General features: G+C 35.2%; 1 protein-coding gene and 1 pseudogene across 1 annotated transcript; both read left to right on the top strand.

Annotated features, from left to right (window-relative positions):
- The first annotated feature begins 465 nt into the window (after window positions 1-465).
- Window positions 466-1195, top strand: LOC143680389 (olfactory receptor 5M3-like; annotated as a pseudogene).
- Window positions 1196-19032: 17837 nt separating this feature from the next.
- LOC143679171 (olfactory receptor 5M3-like) lies at window positions 19033-19961 on the top strand. The gene is given in 2 exon segments (XM_077155807.1): window positions 19033-19432; window positions 19435-19961. Coding segments are annotated over 2 exon segments (927 nt in total).
- The last annotated feature ends 1284 nt before the right edge of the window (window positions 19962-21245 follow it).

Genomic DNA, 21245 nt, shown 5'->3' with positions numbered 1-21245 from the left:
GGGTGAGATGCTGGTGGGGGTGTGTGTCATAAGCAGCACCATCTGTAGGATACAATACTAGCTAGTATGGCAATCAGTTCATATCTGGGTCCAAGGACCCGCTGAGGATGCTAAGGAGGGGTGCTGAAGGAGCTCTGCATCAAAAGTTCCTTTTTGTTGTTAGAATTCTTTTTCTGAAATCCAACAGTAAGAAAAGATAATATAAATGAGGAATGGCTGTATTTATTATGTGTATTTACTGGTTTCTATTTATTTTATTAGATTAAGTGCATCTCTACCTGGATCAGGTTTAAGAAAACGCCAAATTTTACTGATGCAACAGAGTTTATTCTTTTGGAATTAATTAGTCATCCTGAATTGCAACTCCTTTTCTTTATGGTTTTCTTACTGGTCTCCATTATCTCCTTGGTTGGGAATAGTGGTGTGACCCTATTAATCAGACTCAGTCCCCAGCTCAACAGCCCCATGTTCTTTTTTCTCAGTCATTTATCTTTTGTCAGTGTGTGGTTCTCCTCCAATGTCACACATAAAATGTTGGAAAACCTGCTATCTGAAATCAAAACCATTTCCTACTCTGGTTGAGTTATGCAATGTTTATTCTTCATTGCCCTTGTCCATGTAGAGATCTTCACCCTTGCTGTGATGGCCTTTGACTGATATATGGCAATTGGCAGCCCTCTGCCCTATGGCAGCAGAATATCAAGGGCTGTTTGTATTCAACTAATGTCTTTCCTTATATATACAGCATCTTTATTAGTCTCATCTCCACACTTTGGACCCATGGTTTGTACTTTTGTGATAACATTGAGGCAAACCACTTCTACTGGGCAAACCCAGCCCTCATCAAATGGTCTGTACAGGGACCTTTATTAATGAATAAACTCTGCAGACTTTGGAAGGTCTCAACTTCTCTTATTTCTTATTGATTATTATCATCTCCTACATATTTATCCCTACTGTCATCCTAAAAATGTGCTCTTCAGAAGGAAGAAAGAAAGCCTTTTCCATATATGGGTCCCACCTGACCACTGTCATCATATTTTATGGAATTTTCTTCTTCTAGTATCTTAGAAGCCAAACTGGGGAGTCTGTGGAGCAGGGAAAAGTGGTGACTGTGCTTTACACCACATTTATTTTGGTAGCATTTATTTGGCTACTAATGGGCACTTCAGGAGGCTTCTTCCAACGAGTCTGAAGCACCTACACATATTTTACTTCATGATCACACTGTAATGGAATTACCTGTGGACTTACACTTGTTCTCCATAAAACTGAAAGTTCCTTGAAGGTGGAGTTATGTTCTGCTCTTTTTTTTGTAGCTCCAATGGCTAGCACAGTATTTAACACAGAATATAGCCTAATAAATATTTTTCAAGTGAATGAATCAAGTAATCCTTCAAAACATCTTCAAAATCTTTGGCATCTAGTGTATTAGGATAATCATCTAGATGCACCCAAAAATTGTCTTTATAATATCTAGACTGTCATCAACCTTTGCTTAGATGTTTCCTTTCCACCATGTTGAACCCCAGGTGCTATAGACTTAGAAATAATGATATAGAAGAGGTGATGAACAAAACAATCAGCAGAACATTTTTAACTAAATTAAATGGAAATTTTCCATGTATGATAAAATACATAGTCCAACAGAAGGGATAAACTTAATCATTTTTGGATAAGTTGAGGAAAAGTGATACTTATATTTTCAGTGAGAAGAGAAAATAATAATATACAATTGAAAAGAGAATAACGATATAATAAACATGGACAGCATGTTGTAAATCCAGAACATTCTGGGTTTGTGAAATCTGAAATGACAAAAAATATTATGAGAATTTATCTACCATGTTTCTTGTTCGTGCAATGTAAGATTCAGTGTTTATTTCAGAATAGAGAGTTCTTATTCATGGACGTTTGATATTTCAATATCCACCTTTATAGTCCTGCTTTTAAAAGAATTATAATTGTTCATTCTTGCACTTAGGATAGATTTTAGCTCTGGATTATATGTCATTATTTACAAATACTTAAATTGAGTACCAATGCATTGTAAACCACTGTTATAATTAATGACAACATCCCTGACAATGGAATATTTTAGTTGAAATCTGTTAAGAAGTCCATCTCTGCAACATTAATCATTATAGCTATTTACTTCATGAGTTTTTACTTTCAAATGTATATGAGTCAATTACATTTATGAATATCTTTGCTTGTTTGATAGTATTATGTGCCCTAGAAAAGCCATGTTTTAATCCTCATCCAATCTTGTGGGAGCAGTCATTTCTTTTAATCCTGATTCAGTATTGTAGGTTGGAAAATTTTTTATTAGATTATATTCTCAGAGATATCACACACCCAACTGTGGATATCACCTTTTGATTAGATGGAGTTGTTACTAAACCAATGAGTGTGGGTTTTGATTAGTTCACTGGAGTCCTTTACTCTTTCTTACTTTAAAAAGAGTTCAGAGCCAACAGAGAGTGGACAGAAACTTCAGAGCACATCTGACAGAGATGTTGAAAACAGAGACATGGATCTTTGTAGATGCTCAGAGCCCCACAGCCATCATCATGTGATGTTAAGCAAATGAGAACCTGAAGAAGCCAAGGGAAGCCAAGAGACAAAAGCCAGCCCCAGAAAAGCAAAATGAGAAATCTCCACAGAAGCAGAGGCTGAAAGTAAGGAGCCCAAGAGCAAGGGAGCAGAAGATTCCAGTCACATGCCTTTCCAGTTGACAGAGGTATCCCTGACCCCCTGGTCTTTCTTGATTGGAAGTAACTTCTTGTTAGTGCATTAATTAGGACATTTTTATAGGTTTAGAACTGTAAGCTTATAACTTATTAAATTCCCTTTATAAAAGCCATCCCATTTCTGTTACTTTACATTAATTAACACAATATCCTGTTTTCCTTTTAGCATTCATCTTATAATAACTATAATAAAATGAAGATATTTTCTCACCAGTGTTCTGAAATTTGAAATGTGCTTCTTTAATTAGATTTCAGCAATTTACTTTCATAATATTTTGTGGACATAGAGAAATATATTCATTTGTTTTTTCTCTGTGTTTTTAATTTAGGGTTTTGTTTGGTGGAAGCAGAAACTAGCTGTCCTGTAGTAGTACTTGCGTGCTCATTTGTACCTTGTCATACATTTTATATCTGACTTTAAAAACACACTTTAGGCCACACATTCCATACTTCCTGCTTGAACATGGATGCATTAGATTTGTCCAAAAAAATTTTAAACAGATGTGAATTCAGGCAATCTCAAGACTCAAAGGCTACATATACTAGAAATCAAGCAGACAGCTGCAGTTATCCACCCTTCTGCCCACCCCTGTTTTCCAATTTCCCTTGATCTTCTACAATGATGTAGTCTCTACAAATATGAACATTTCTATTTCCGTAATTCTAGAAACCTAACAAAGAATATTGAATAAGAGACTCATATTTCTGTGTTCTCACCATGGATTATAAAACTGTCAATTTGTAAGATGTAGTAATATTTCATTTTAATTTAAATAGCGCTGAGTATTGCTAGTGAACTTAAACATTACATGAGTGTTGGACATTTGAATTAATGTAATTGTGTTTATATCATCTATTTTTCTGTTAGGATAAACATATAATTTGAGTTGAAGCAATTGTTTGTCTATGAACTCTATGTATAAGACTATTAACTCACTGAACTTTAAAGTCCACAAGAGAAGAGACCATTTTTTCCTAACCATCACTGATTAAGTATGTTTGCTATAAGATCATAATTGATATTTGCTGATTAAATTAAGACTGATTGCCCATTTTATATTCTTCATCTTTTGATTAACATATGCTAATAGCTTAAATGATTATACAGTCAGATATACCAAACTTGCTAAAATTTACATTAATTACTTTATATTTATTTTTTTCTTATCTCTGCATTCTAATATGTCATTTATAAATAATTCTCTCATTTATGTAACAAATATTTATTTACTGCTTATTATGTTCCAGACATTGTTTTAGTTATTTGTTACCAGTGAATAAAAGAGAAAATATCCTGGATTTCTTGATACTATTCTATATTAGAGAAATTTATTTATTTCTCTTGTTGTAATTCTACTTCAGTATTTCAGAAACTGCTAAAGTTAAGTTGCCAAACATATAAATAGATGAATGTCTCTTGAAATTCAAAGTAAAAGCATCAATGAATTTTCAACTAAATTTTCTTTCAATGCACTCTTTTCCCAATGGTTTAGGCTATCAGTTCTAAATGTCTTTCTTTTTTTGTCTTTTTTAATTTTTATTTTATATGTTTTTAATATTTTTATTGATAAAACTTAACATACTAACATACAAGCATTCATAACATACAAACATTCCATACATGGTGTGCTGGTTTGAAAGGATTTATGTACAGTCAAAAAAACATGTTCTAATCCTTATCAATCGTGTGGGAGCAATGGCTTTTTTTTTATTCCTTCTAATCCTTACTCAGCACAATAGGTTGGAAACCTGACTACATTATCTCTACAAAGATGTGACTCAATCAATACTGGGTATTTGATTAGATGGAGACATGTGTCCAGTCACTCTAAGTGAGCCTTGATAAGTTTACTGGAATCCTATAAAAGAGAAGACATTTTGGAGAGAGTGCATTTTGAGAAGAAAGAGAGAGCCACAGAACCACAACAAAAGGATGTGAGAACCACAAGCCAGTGACTTTTGAATGTGAAAAAGGAAAACACCTCCCAGGGAGCTTCATGAAGCAAAAGGCCTGGAGAGAAGGCTAGCAGATGTTGCCAGGTTCACCCTGTCTCCTCCCAGCTGAGAGAGAAATGAATGTCATCAGCCTTCTTTAACCAAGATATCTTTTCCTGGATGCCTTAGATTGGACATTTCTATAGACTGTTTTATTTGGGCCACTTCATAGCCTTAGGACTGTAAACTAGCAACTTACTAAATCCTCCTTTTTAAAAGCCATTCCATTTCTGGTATATTGCATTCTGGAATCTAGCAAACTAGAATGCATGGTATACAGTTAATGGCTCACAATATCATCCACATAGTTTTGTATTCATCACCATGATCATTTTTTGAACATTTGTATCTCTCTAGGAAAAGAAAGAAAAAAAGAAAAAACTCATACATACCATAATTATCCCTCCCTCTCACTGACCACTAGTATTTCCATCTACCCAATTTTTTTTAACTTTTGTCCCAGTCTTAAATTTCTAATGTCTGTCATAGAGCTGTCAATTATAACAGATTTTACAAAGAAAGAACATTCTTGATTTTTTTCAAGAGAATGAAGATGGTATATGCAACTTCAGAATTACAGACCATAAAACACCACCCACAAATGGAATAAAACATCTGGTTTCTGGAACACTTAGTTTAATTAATTTATGTAAATTTGAAGACTGTTATTTCTGACAACATGGAAGACTAGACAGCATTAAAATCTTTTAAGCATGTGTAAGCCACCTGGCAATACTGTAAATCATTGGAAACTAAACTGAAACAGAATGAAAACTTCAGGAATGTTAACTATTTTTAAAGCTAAGGATCCTCTGAGATTAAGATCTTTGCCAAGTGGCAAGCATAGGAGAACAAAAGAACCCACTTAAAATGATGGCTTACATATGAGTCTTACAAATAGAGTCTTGTAACATTTGCAACCCTAAAGGGTTATAGCCTTTTCTTTGATGAATAAAGTTTCAAGAAAAAGGTATCTTTCATTTAAATGGAAAAGACAAGAGACATGTCTGCTACTCAAGCTTAGTCTTGGTGAAGAGAGGTGAAGCAAAGGGAAGTGAGAGAGATAGAAAGGAAAGTTGAGGAAATTTCCCTAAGAAGTGTTTGTCACAAGCTGCTCTCTTACAGGTTTACATTGTGCATTTGTATTTTTATTCTTGTCTTAAAAACTCTAAGCCAGGGGGGCCAAGATGGCAGCTTGGTAAGGTGTGCACGTTTTAGTTCATCATCCAGAACAACTACTAAGTGACCAGAAACAGTACAGAACAGCTCCCAAAGCCATGGCAGAGACCGGACACACAGCATACCCCAGTCTGGACCAGCTGGACTGGCTGCGAATCTCCACAGCAGTGAGTTTCCCGAGCAGTGTACGTTTCTCCAAGCCATGGCGGCCGGCAACTGGCACCCCTCCGTCACAGGCAGCTTCCTGGACTGGCTGTGAGTCTCGGAAAAATGAGTTCACCAAACCGTGGTGGCCGGTGGCCGGCGTCCCTCCCCCACAGGCGGTTTCCCGGACCAGCTGCGAGTCTCCAGACCGGCTGCGAGTCTCAGAGTGGCGAGTTCCCCAAGACATGGTGGCCGGTAGTCGGCACCTCTCCCCAACAGGTGGCTTCCTGGACCAGCTTCAGGTCTCCGGACTCCCACAGGTGGCTTCCCGGACTATCTGTGAGTCTCCAGACCCACTGAAAGTCTCAGAGCAGTGAGTTCCCCAAGCCGTGGTGGACAGCGAACAGCACCCCTCCCCCACAGGCAGCTTTCTGGAGGGAAAGGAAAGAGTCTCCAACAGTAGCAGGGACTGAGTCCAACCAAAAACCGGTGGTGGCATAATGGACAAATTCTGGCTATTAGGGGTGGGTCCCCAGCTCAGGCAAAACTGATTGGGGCAAAGAATTCCTGTTGGGCTGACTGAAAGAGAGGAAAGGGGACGAAACAGAGTCTTCTGCAGCTGTTTCAGTGGAGAATTGGTTGCCTCTGGACTCAGCGCCAGTATTGCACAGGCTGCAACTGCCCCAAATGCAGAAGCAGGCTGCTTTGGGGGCTGCCAGCCACCTGGGCCTTCCCCATGGGAGGGGGGAGGTGCAACTCAGGTGTAGTCCCTCCCTCAAGGAATTCAGATCCCAGGGCTTCGCAATTTGAAGCCATTAAAACCAGACCACAACCTTTCCTCTGTCTCCACCATGCCACCAGCAGGGAGAGCCTTCCAAAGTTAAAGGAGCCACAACATATTTTGCTGGTGGGACCACAGACAGATAAGTGCCACATACTGGGCAGGATAAGACAGACAGAGCCCAGAGATTTCATAGGAAAGTCTTTCAACCTGCTGGGTCTCACACTCAGAGAAAACTGACACAGGTGACTCCTTCTCCCTGATAGGAGGCCAGTTTAGTTTGGGAAAACCCAGATGGAGTCTGTAATACCTATGTAGACCCTCCTAAGGGCAGGGGGGGAAAAGGCACCTTACAAGCAGGACAAGAAACAAGAAAACAAGAACTGAAAATTTACCCTCTGTTAAACAAAACTTAAGCTAGAGGTCCAGAAAAAGCTGAACTGAAGGTCAATGAACAGATAGACAACAAACTCCTCTAGCAAGAAAACCCTAGGTAAGATAAGTGAAAGCAATCTCCAGAATAAACTAATTAAGGTAATTAAATGTCCAGATGCCAGCAAAAAATAACAAATCTCACCAGGAAAATTGAAGATATGGCCCAATCAAAGGAACAAACCAATAGTTCAAATGAGATACAGAAACTGTGACAACTAATTCTGAATATACGAACAGAAATGGAAAACCTCTTCAAAAACCAAATTAATAAATTGAGGGAGGACATGAAGAAGGCAAGGAATGAACAAACAGAAGAAACGGAAGGTCTGAAAAAACAAATCAGAGTACTTATGGGAATGAAAGATACAGTAGAAGAGATGAAAAAACAATGGAAGCCTACAATGGTGTATTTCAAGAGACAGAGGTTAGAATTAGTGAACTGGAGGATGGAACATCTGAAATCCAAAGATAAACAGAAACTATAGGGAAAAGAATGGAAAAATTTGAACAGGGGCTCAGGGAATTGAATGATAATATGAAGTGTACAAATATACATGTTGTGGATGTCCCAGAAGGAGAAGAAAAGGGAAAAGGAGGAGAAAAACTAATGGAAGAAATTATCACTGAAAATTTCCCAACTCTTATGAAAGACCTAAAATTACAGACCCAAGAAGTGCAGTGCACCCCAAAGAGAATAGATCCCCATAGGCATTCTCCAAGACACTTACTAGTTAGAATGTCAGAGGGCAAAGAGAAAGAGAGGATCTTGAAAGCAGCAAGAGAAAAACAATCCATCACATGCAAGGGAAACCCAATAAGACTATGTGTAGATTTCCCAGCAGAAACCATGGAGGCAAGAAGACAGTGGGATGATATATTTAAATTACTAAAAGAGAAAAACTGCCAACCAAGAATTCTATATCCAGCAAAATTGTCCTTCAAAAATGAGGGAGAAATTAAAACATTTTGAGACAAAAAGTCACTGAGAGAATTTGTGACCAAGAGACCAGCTCTGCAAGAAATACTAAAGGGAGCACTAAAGACAGATATGAAAAGACAGAAGAGAGAGGTGTGGAGAAGAGTGTAGAAGGAAGGAAAATTAGATATGATACATATAATACAAAAGGCAAAATGGTAGAGGAAAGTATTACCCAAACAGGAATAACACTAAATGTTAATGGACTGAATTCTCAAATCAAAAGGCGTAGACTGGCAAAATGGATTAAAAAACAGGATCCTTCTATATGCTGTCTACAGGAAACACATCTTAGATCCAAAGAAAAACATAGGTTGAAAGTGAAAGGATGGGAAAAGATATTTCATGCAAATAACAACCAGAAAAAGCAGGAGTAACTATACTAATATCCAACAAATTAGACTTCAAATGTAAAATGGTTAAAAGAGACAAAGAAGGATACTATCTACTAATAAAAGGAACATTTTAACATGAAGACATAACAAATTATAAATATTTATGCACCGAACCAGAATGCCCCAAAATACATGAGGAATATGCTGCAAATACAGGAAAGGGAAATTGACACATCTACCACAGTAGTTGGAAACTTCAATTCCCCACTCTCATCAATAGACACAACATCTAGACAGAGGATCAATAAAGAAACAGAGAATTTGAATATTACAATAAATGAGCTAGACTTAACAGACATTTATAGGACGTTACACCCCACAACAGCAGGATACACCTTTTTATCAAGTGCTCATGGATCATTCTCAAAGATAGACCATATGCTGGGTCACAAAGCAAGTCTTAACAAATTTAAAAAGACTGAAATCATACACAACACTTTCTCAGATCATAAAGGAATGAAGTTGGAAATCAACAATAGGCCAAGTACCAAAAAATTCACAAATACGTGGAGGCTCAACAACACACTCTTAAACAACCAGTGGGTCAAGGAAGTAATTACAAGAGAAATTAGTAAATATCTCGAGGTGAATGAAAATGAAAACATAACATATCAAAACCTAAGGGGTGCAGCAAAGGCAGTGCTAAGAGGGAAATTTATTACCCTAAATGCCTCTATCAAAAAAGAAGAAAGGGGGGCGGGCCGCGGTGGCTCAGCGGACAAGAGTGCTTGCCTGCCGTGCCGGAGGACCCCGGTTCGATTCCCGGCCCCAGCCCATGTAAAAAACAAGCAAACAAACAAAATATAATAAAACAAGAAAATGTTTAAAAATGTTTCCCGTTTTTCCTCCCTTCCTTCCTTCCATCCTTCCTTCCTTCTCTGTCTTTCCTTCCTTTCCTCCCTCTCTCTTTAAAAAAAAAAAAAAAAGAAGAAAGGGCAAAAATTCGGGAATTAACTGTCCACTTGGAAGACCTGGAGAAAGAATAGCAAACTAACCCCAAAGCAAGCAAAAGGAAAGAGATAACAAAGATTACAGCAGAAATAAATGAAATTGAGAACATGAAAACAAAAGAGAAATCAATAAGATCAGAAGATGGTTCTATGAGAAAATCAACAAGATTGATGGGTCCTAAGCAAAATTGACAAAAAGAAGAAGAGAGAGGATGCAAATAAATAAGAAACAGAAATGGAAGAGGAGACATAATCACTGACCTCACAGAAATAAAGGAGGTAATAACAGGATACTATGAACAACTTTATGCTAATAAATACAACAATTTAGATGAAATGGACAAGTTCCTAGAAAGGCATGAACAGACAACTTTGACTCAAGAAGAAATAGATTACCTCAACAAACCAATCAAAAGTAAAGAAATTGAATCAGTCATTCAAAAGTTTCCCAAAAAGAAAAGTCCAGGACCAGACGGCTTCACATGTGAATTCTACCAAACATTCCAGAAAAAATTAGTACCAACTCTCCTCAAACTCTTCAAAAAATCGAAGTGGAAGGAAAACTTAATTCATTCTATGAAGCCAACATCACCCTCATACCAAAACCAGGCAAAGATATTACAAAAAAAGAAAACTACAGACCAATCTCTCTAATGAATATAGACGCAAAAATCCTCAACAAAATTCTAGCAAACCAAATCCAGCAACACATTAAAAGATTATTCATCATGAACAAGTAGGATTCATCCCAGGTATGCAAGGATGTTTCAACATAAGAAAATCAATTAATGTAATACACCATATCAACAAATCAAATCAGAAAAATCACATGATCATCTCAATTGATGCAGAGAAGACATTTGACAAGATTCAACATCCTTTCCTGTTGAAAACACTTCAAAGGATAGGAATACAAGGGAACTTCCTTAAAATTATAGAGGGAATATATGAAAAACCAACAGTTAATATCATCCTCAATGGGGAAAAATTGAAAACTTTCCCCCTAAGATCAGGAACAAGACAAGGATGTACACTATCATCACTGTTATTCAACATCGTGTTGGAAGATCTAGCCAAAGCAATTAGACAAGAAAAAGAAATACAAGGCATCAAAATTGGAAAGGAAGAAGCAAAACTATCACTGTTTGCAGATGATATGATACTATACGTTGAAAACCCTGAAAAATCCACAGCAAAACTACTAAAGCTAATAAACGATTACAGCAAAGTATCAGGTTACAAGATCAACATCCAAAAATCTGTACTGTTTCTATACACTAGCAATGAACAAACTGAAGGGGAAATCAAGAAATGAATTTCATTTACAATTGCAACTAAAAGAATAAAATACTTAAGAATAAATTTAAGTAAAGATACAAAAGACCTATACAAAGAAACCTACAAGAAACTGTTAAAAGAAATCACAGAAGACCTAAATAGATGGAAGGGCATACCATACTCATGGATTGGAAGACTAAACATAGTTATGATGTCAATTCTACCTAAATTGATTTACAGATTCAATGCAATACCAATCAAAATCCCAACAACTTATTTTTCAGAAATAGAAAAACCAATAAGCAAATTTATCTGGAAGGGCAGGGTGCCCTGAATTGCTATAAGTATCTTGAGGAAAAAAAATGAAGCTGGAGGTCTCACGCTGCCTGACTTGAAGGCATATGATGAAGCCACAGTCGTCAAAACAGCATGGTACTGGTATAAAGATAGATATATTGACGAATGGAATGGAATAGAGTGCTCAGACATAGACCCTATCATCTATGGACATTTGATCTTTGATAAGGCAGTCAAGCCAACTCACCTGGTACAGAATAGTTTCTTCAATAAATGGTGCCTAGAGAACTGGATATCCATATGCAAAAGAATGAAAGAGGACCCGTATCTCACACCCTATACAAAAGTTAACTCAAAATGTATCAAAGATCTAAACATTAGGTCTAAGACCATAAAACAGTTAGAGGAAAATGTAGGGAGATATCTTATGAAGCTTATAACTGGAGCTGGTTTTATGGACCTTACACCTAAAGCAAGAGCACTGAAGAAAGAAAGAAAGAAATGGGAGCTCCTCAAAATTAAGCACTTTTGTGCATCAAAGAACTTCATCAAGAAAGTAGAAAGATAGCCTACACGATGGGAGACAATATTTGGAAATGACATATAAGATAAAGGTCTAGTATCCAGAATTTATAAAGAGATTGTTCAACTCAACAACAAAAAGACAGCCAATCCAATTACAGAATGGGAAAAAGACTTGAACAGACACCTCTCAGAAGAGTAAATACAAATGGCCAAAAGGCACATGAAGAGATGCTCACTGTCCCTGGCCATTAGAGAAATGCAAATCAAAACCACAATGAGATATCATCTCACACCCAACAGAATGGCCATTATCAACAAAACAGAAAATGACAAGTCCTGGAGAGGATGTGGAGAAAGAGGCACACTTATCCACTGTTGGTGGGAATGTCAAATGATGCAACCACTGTGGAAGGCAGTTTGGCGGTTCCTCAAAAAGCTGAATATAGAATTGCCATATGAGCCAGCATTACCATTGCTAGCTATCTACTCAGAGGACTTAAGGGCAAAGACACAAACGGACATTTACACACCAATGTTTATAGCAGCGTTATTTACAATTGCAAAGAGATGGAAACAGCCAAAATGTCCATCAACAGACGAGTGGCTAAACAAACTGTGGTATATACACACGATGGAATGTTATGCAGCTCTAAGACAGAATAAACCTATGGAGCATGTAATTACATGAATGGACCTAGAGAACATTATGCTGAATGAGACTAGCCAAAAACTAAAAGACAAATACTGTATGGTCCCACTGATATGAACTTACATTAGTGAATAAACTTGGAATATATCATTGGTAACAGAGACCATCAGGAGATAGAAATAGGGTAAGATAATGAGTAATTGGAGCTGAAGGGATACAGACTGTGCAACAGGACTAGATACAAAAACTCAGAAATGGACAGCACAATACTACTTAATTGTAATGTAATTATGTTAAAACATTGAATGAAGCTGCATGTGAGATATAGTGTTTTTTCCTTTTCTCTATTATCGTTTTATTTCTTTTTCTGTTGTCTTTTTATTTTTTTGATAAATCGATGCAAATGTACTAAGAAATGGTAAATATGCAACTATGTGATGATGTTAAGAATTACTGATTGTATATGTAGAATGGAATTATTTCTAAATGTTCTGTTAGTTAATAATTTTTAATTAATAAAAAAAACTAAGCCAATAATTTTGTTTAATATGTTCTTAAGATAGAAAGCCTCCCAGGCTCCTGGTTGAAACTAATTTCATATATCACTAGAGGAACATTCTTTCCTCCAAAATTAATAAGAATTTTCATAGCTAAACCTTCAATACATATTAAATCACAACCAACAATCATAGGACACTTCAAGACATAAGGCACCAAGAGTGAGAGTAATAAATGAAAACCAAAAAAAAAACACCAAAAAATCAAATCTGAAAACTTTTCAAATATTAAAATTATTGCATATATAATATAATCATCATATTGAACCCCAATGACATTGTATTATCTCTGCTGTTCCTTTAAAATATTCTAAGAGGGAGAGGACTTTATTCTTTCTTTGGATAAAAAAAATCTGATGGCCTTATATTTTCTTTTGTTATGTCTTGTTTCAAATTATTCATAGCCTAGCATCATGAAGTATGCACTTAAAATGGTCTGTAAACAATGTGGTGAGTACAAATAGTAATAAAAGCTAACTGCTTTGGAAATACAACAGAAGACATTATTAATTTTATCTGGAAATTAATTTCCTGAGAGAATAATTCCTGGTTTAAGAGGATAATTGTAGCACTTAGAGCAAGGAAGTTACCATCCACAGAATCTCGTGCCTAGCACTACAGTGGATAATCTATCCATTATGAGTTCTATGAATTGAGAATTCCTTTTAATTACAAATAATGTTTTAATTCTCTCTAATCCTGCATTAAGTTTAAATTTAATGTTAGCTTCTGCAAGAGACCAAATCACATTTAATGTGATTTCTCTAGGTTTTGTGTCAAAACTGTAGTTCTCAATGTATGAAAATGTGAAGACCATTCATTTAGCACAGGGATTAATTTATTAATTTATAAAGGAATTAATAAATTAATTTCCTTAAACAAGGAAATGTTTAAAGAGAAATTAATTTTACCAGAATCATATAGATAGCTCATGAGTTGAACTATATTTTTGCAGCCTGGAGAGGATGGTGATTGGGATGTGAATAATGAAAATTCACTTTCTTGTTTTGTAGCAGTTGTCCTACCAGATATCCATTTTCTTAATTCAAAAACTATTTATTGGCATCTCCCATGTGCTAAGTATTGCTATAGGTATGAGGCAGGGCTGTGGCCAAGACAGTTAAGATCCCTGTATTCACAAGCTTTTGTTTCAGATGAAATCAGCCTAGACAATAAATAGACACACAAATAAGAATTTAGAAAGTGACAAATGCTAGTTGGATAATCACAGTGTTAAATTAAGTTCAGGAGTTCCTGAAGTTCTCAAGGAGGTCTTCTTAGGTGGTGACATTAGAGAATGCAATTATATGAATTCTTGGGGAAGGACAGTCAAGACAGTGGAAAGGCCAATGCAAAAAGACCTGTCTCAGAATTAGGTCTGGTTGCCAACAACAGAAGTCAAAAGAGCAGTGGCTTAAGCAAGAGATATTTTTATTTCCTTTTTACATAGAAGTCAAGATGTAAGCATTCTTCTGCTCTGCCACTGATGAAGTTAGCTCTCATCTGTATGGTCCTAGATGGAACTCGAGAACTCACATATACATTTCATGTAGCAGAATGACAAGATTGGAAAGGAAAAGGGATAGATCTTGCACCTTGTTTCTGAGAAAGGCAAGAAATTGTCTTTTAACACTTCCATTTATAATTTATTGGATAGAACATTGTCAACTCATCAGAACGAATGCTGGGAGTTATAGACTTTATACAGGACGGCCTTCTAATCAAATACTATTATAATGGCAAACGAGGAATGGATTTGGGGGAAACCAGAAAGTTTCTCCATAAGTCTTAAAATGAAGGAATAAAGTGGTCATACAATAATTGTCTTGGGGGAAGTTACATTAGAATTAAACTGAATAAAATTAGCACAGTATCTGGCAATGCATTAATTTTTAAAAAGGCATTCTTTTTGCCATTATTATTGTTATGTACCTCATTTTCCTTATTTATAAAACAATAGAGTTGAAGCAGATAGTTTATTACTTTTTTATATGCTATAATTTTAATTATAAGAGATTACACTGGCTTCACCTATAACTGGAAAAGCCAAGTGGGAATGGAACATACCATGAATTACAGAACACAAGATTGGCATATGCAGGTTGAATAACCCTATCAACGATTTGAGTATGACACAAACCCAAAGGAAATTTTGGTTTTTGATCCCAGGTTCACTCAAAATAACCACAGCTTGAAAAAGAATAAAATTGCATGGACTGTTATTAAATAGAAATAAATAAAAAACAACAATTCACTAGTTGACTATTTCTCTAGAGAGGTACTTTCCCAAGAGCCTTTTTTGAGAGAAATTTAATTGCTCCTTATTTTCTAAGTGAACATTTCAAGGAGGTCTCACATAAGTATTGTTCCCTTGCCCAATATAAGTTTCTCACTGTTCATTTTGTAGCATTCACTGCTTAACTCTGCGTTCTTACTGGGAATATTTTTCTATTCATTTTCTGGTAAGTCTAAAAATTTATATCTGGAATTGTTGCATGGAATATGTATCTTATATTTTCTTTCTTTTATTCATTAAAATGTGTGTATGTGTGTTTGAAAGAGACAGATGGATAGTGAGAGAGAAAAAGAAAGGTAGAGGTAAAGTTTCAATAGAGATTTGGTTATTTGATTATAATAAACTATCAATAATAACTTCAATTTCCAAGAGGACATTTAATAAGTATCACAGTTTACATTTATAATATGTCAATATGCAATATATCTCTTCATACAAGCACCCAGTGAAATGGATAACACTGTTATTGTTACATGCTACTGAGGTACATATAACACAAAAACAAAGAAATAAGACAAAACTTGCCTACATTCATAAAATAAATCAAGGCACCAAGTTCAACCAAAGCCTGACAATGGAAACACATCTCTTTGACTAATGAACTCCTTAATATCACTTCATGCCTGTTCTGGGGGAAGAATACACATTCATTGGTAATTTGATTTGAAATAAATTCTGATACAATGGAAGAAAGTGTTATGTATCTTTGCCTCGGAATGGTGAGGAAAATCTTGCAATGCTCCTGAGGTCTGTAAAAACAATCCAAGGATAGATCTCAGTGTTGCAGTTTCCAATGGATTCAGCATTGTTATCTCTCACCTGGCTATGCATCAGTAAGATGGTCTCATATTTCATTTTTTGAAAACACCAACACCATCTTTTGTATCCTTCTTGCATGTGGTTTGTCTCTTCCTTGCTACCACACAATAGATCTGTTTCTTATGCTAATCTTTGAAAATGAACTGAGGTTGTAAAACATAGGAAATCACTGACAAATACTGTTAAAACACAAAGTAGGTATGATACATTCAGATGGTTGTAATCTCTTTCTAGATGCAGAACCTCTCTTCATTTGTATTTCTTCTAACACTTATTGTAGTGTCTAAAATGCATTCTAATTAATTTCTGTCTTTGAATATATCCTATTGTACATTCAAACTCCAAATTTTCTTGTTTAGGAAATTCATCTTTCTCAAAGTTAATGCACATCTATTCATTAAGGCAGCATTTTTATCCGGCATCTCTCTTTCTTTTTTCTGTCTTCCTCCATGGCTCATCCTCACCATCATCTCACAGTAATCCTGCAGTGTATCTGGAATATTCAAAAAATATTCCCACCAAACCCCTAGAACTGTGAGGAACATATTCAAATCTGAGTATACAGCAACACACTAAGAAGCATATATCCAATACAAAAGCTAGGTATTGTATCATGTTGCTTTCCATCTTGCTATTCTTTTCCACGCCTCCCCCTCAAAAAACTCAAAGAAAAATTGAGGATGACAGGGAAGGTTAAAAAAACAGTTTATAATTCTAACAAATTTTAATGTTTAAATTTCAGTTGAACCGCAGTATGCCATGCCCCAACCAACAGTATCCCTGAAAATTTTCGGGAATGCTCTAGACTTTAATATCTATGAAAATTTTTCTTAGTAAGTTTATTGTTCCCTGAAGATTGAGAGGAAAATCTAATGAGAAAGAGGATGTATAATGGAGAAATTAGGCTGTAACAAATGACTGTGACTACTGACATTATATAGATACTTCTTTGTTAGTATCCAGTGTTTTAGAATAGCCAGAAGGAAATACCTGAAGTTGTTGAACTGTCATACAGTAACACAGTAACACAGGACTTTGATGACAATTTTAAAACCATATGGCATAAAAAAAGTTGGTTGCCCATGTTTGTGTGAATCTGCTTCTGAATGTTTTGTTGCATTCCACTATTTCAGTGATATATGTATGTGTACATATATATGTATACACAAACACACATACACACACACTCTATCTTAGTTAACCTACTTCTATTGTAAGTGAGAGGGGAAGTGTGTTTTGTACAATAAAACAAAGGGTCCTAGAGATTAATTTTATGGCTTATATATTCCAAAGCAGTTTATACAATTTTAGACTATTGTTCTTTAATTTTTTATTAATCCACTTGTTAATGCCATACATTTTTATTAGTTAACATGAGACTCTCCATGTAGAGTCTAATTCACTTTGAATTGTAGCTTTCTTCTTGAATGTAAAAAGGACAAATTTTCTTTCCAAGAGTAGTGGGTAGAAATTATGAATCACTTTTCTGGATATGAGTCTGCTTATTTTTACCACAACATTGAGGTTACCCTGCTTGCCTGCTCTCTGTCTTTCCTAATGATTGCCTAGTGATAATTGTGGATAGAGGCCAACAAATTGTTGAATGAAAGTATAATTCTGGAAGACAAAACTAATAAATTAGTAGCCATAATTTGCCCTAAAGATGACATGTAGCCATCAGAGGGCATGGTATAACTCTCATCTTCAACAAATCCATTGTCTTGTTGAAAAGAAATTCCAATATTCATATTTGACAAATTGTTCTCTATTCTAAAGAGTATGAATGTTCAATGATGTTGGTGATATATAATTTTTAAAAATTTAAAAGCTTAGTAAATACTTTTTAACTTTAACTGATTTCTTTCTCATGAAAATTCTAATAGTTTGACTATATTTCAGTAGACTGTATATCCCTAAGAGATTAGATAAAGTGGAAAGATTTCCCATTATTATTTAATGAAAGAACACATGTCTTTTCTCCATAATTCCTATTGGCATCATGCAATATATTAATGTATTATCAGTAATATATTTTGAGAAACATTGTTCTACTAAAATATTCATCTTCTACAACCTATAATTTGAAAATATGTTTTCAAAATATTCAGGTTTTCCTAGATTCCAAAGAATCTCTAAAGTTGACTGCATTATTTCCCAATTTCTGTTCCTATTATAACTCTTTAACAATAGACCACAAGTTTTGAAAGTATTTATTAAAATTAACTCTTGCACAAATGCTGACATTAATCTCCTTGTCTTTATCATATTTGAATCAACAGAACATAGCAGTGTTGTTCTCTAGTAGATTATAATTACATGCTAGATATGGGGGACATCTCTATCCAGGTGCTATGCATAATGCATGCATGTGAATAAGTGATTCACCATTTTATAGTTGAAATGGACAGCTATTATGATGAGCTTGCCCCCTTTTTAAATTTTAAATTTGTGCAATTTAAATTTCTGACACTTTGGGCTGATGAATTATATGATTCAGTAACTTCCCTCTAATGACAGAAAACATTCTTATAATGATAAAAGAGACAAGAGGTATAAGATGATTTCTAAGTTCTGTTAAAAAGAGATATCTAACCCTTTATAAATGTCTTTAAAAATATTAAAATGCCAAACAACATTGGCAACACCGGATGGTTAAGAAGTAGTCTTGGACGTTGGACCAATGAAGTGTTTAGCACCCTAATGTTTCAATCCCATTTCTCTGTATAACTGCTATATAATAGTGTCTATGTACTTATTTATCTAAATTATCTTCAAAGAGCCTATTCCTTAGCTTTACTGCTTTCAACATAACAAAACTTATGCACCAAAAACATTTGCTGTAAGCAATGACAAAGTGTAGTCACAGATACCCAGTAAAGTGAAAATGACAGGAACCATGGATTAAAAAATCAATATATAGATTAAGAAATGAATGATTCCTGATTTTTTCACTTTTTTATTTTTAGATATCACAAAGTTTTAAACTACTACTGGTGTACGACTATGACAATGCTCAATTTCACTGATGTGACAGAGTTTATTCTTTTGGGATTAACAAGTCGCAAGGAATGGCAAGTTCTCTTCTTCATCATTTTTCTCATGGTCTATCTTATCACAGTCGTGGGCAATTTTGGTATGATCATGTTAATTAAGGCCAATCCACAGCTTAATAGTCCCATGTACTTTTTTCTCAGCCATTTGTTATTCGTTGATATCTGGTTTTCTTCAAATGTCACCCTTAAAATGCTGGAAAATCTGTTATCAGAGACAAAATCTATTTCTTATGCAGGTTTTTTAGTACAGTGTTTTTTCTTGATTTCCCTTGTGCATGTAGAAATTTGTATTCTTGCTGTGATGACCTTTGATAGATATATGGCAATTGGCAACCCCCAGCTCTATGGCAGTAAATGTCAAGGGTTGTTTGCCTTCGACTGATTTCTTTCCCTTACAGATATGGTTTTCTGACTAGTTTGGCAGCAACGCTATGGACATATGGCTTGTACTTCTGTGAGAAAATTGAAATCAACCACTTCTACTGTGAGGACCCACCTCTCATCAAAATGACCTGTACTGGGACCTTTGTAAAAGAATATACAATGAACATACTTGCAAGCATTAACTTCACATATTCACTGATGATAGTTATCATCTCTTATCTGTTCATTCTCATCACCATTCTATGCATGCACTCTGCTGATGGGAGAAAGAAGGCCTTCTCCATCTGCAGGTTCCACTTGACAGCTGTTACCATATTTTATGGGACCCTCATATTCTTGTATCTCAGAAGACCCACTGAGGAGTCTGTGGAGCAGGGAATGGTGGCCATGTTTTATACCATGGTGATTCCCATGCTGAATCCCATGATCTACAGTCTGAGGAACAAGGATGTGAAAGAAGCCATGAATAAAGTGATCAGGAAACTATGTCAATAAAACAAAATTGAGGTAATTGTCTTTTCTATGTTTCACAAATACTTGTTGGGCAACATATTTCTGTCCAGAACATAGGAAAGTTAAACTGAAGACCTGTGTTTTGAAAGAGACAAATTCAAATTGGGAGTAAAAACAACAGATTGACCCATTCCTGGTGGTGTAATTAGTGAGGATTAATTGATATGGCATAATTAAAAGTTGTTAAAATGGAAAATTTTGAGTGGCACAATTGTTATTACAATAAAAAGTGGAAAAAAGGATCATTGAAAAGGTGTTCAAGCACCTCGCTAAAATCAAAATATCCTTTTATTCATTCAAAAATTCAGCAGATGCATTTTAAAAGTAGCTATTTATTTGCCTATTTAAAAGGGAATTGCTGGCAGAGAAAATTGCCAGCACATTTAATTTAGTTTCAAAACATGTTTTTTTTTAAATGAGAGTCTCTCTAATACCTATGACATTGTTTAACTCTTCTTCCATTGTGAGAAAGGGACTAACTTTTCACAGATTTCCACTTTAAAAAGAGCAAAACTTACACATTTGATTATTTTTCCAGTCTTCTTGCTTCCTCCTAAGAGAAGCAAGAAGTGTTTTTCTTTACAGATTACAGTAACTACAGAGTTTTTATTCTAGGATGCCAAATTGTGCACTTCTCACCTGCCCTAACCAAACTGGCTTTGAACTACAATCTCATGGAGCAGTGGGTAGAATTAGTAGATGTGTGCATCATTATAAAAAGCATGGCTTTCTGGATTCCACTTTACAGATTAAATTGATATCTATTTCAGAATATTTTGCTCATCCAGGACTAAGATATGATGCTAATTTCTTTGGCTATTATGTTTGAAAGAAATAAAATTTTTAGTGAAGGCAGCTATTTGTTGTCAACATTAATTTCCTGCTGTGATAATCTTAATATATTTGATATCTCTTTTACCTTATTTCATAAACCACAAGCTCGAGGCAACGGTATACTTCCTGAAAGTATATATGTTCTTAAAAATGAATCAATACATAAATCAAATAAAAAATCACCTTTAGTTTTGGTACAGATAATAAATTATTAAATGTAAGTCACACATTTTTAATTACACATCAGTAATTGCCAATTTCTCTTCAATGATGCAAAGATAAAACAAGATTGGTGCAATGTGAGAACAAGCATTATTCGTTGTTCTTTCTTGAATTTTTGTTTTCCTTAAGGGAAACCAGAAACACATATGAGCTCATATCCACACAATCATACACAGATAGCATAGACATTCTTTTAAAAACCATTAGCAA

The sequence above is a fragment of the Tamandua tetradactyla genome, chromosome 4, assembly GCF_023851605.1.
Source record: "Tamandua tetradactyla isolate mTamTet1 chromosome 4, mTamTet1.pri, whole genome shotgun sequence".
Taxonomy (NCBI): Eukaryota; Metazoa; Chordata; class Mammalia; order Pilosa; family Myrmecophagidae; genus Tamandua; species Tamandua tetradactyla.
This window is presented reverse-complemented; position numbering and strand designations above follow the sequence as displayed.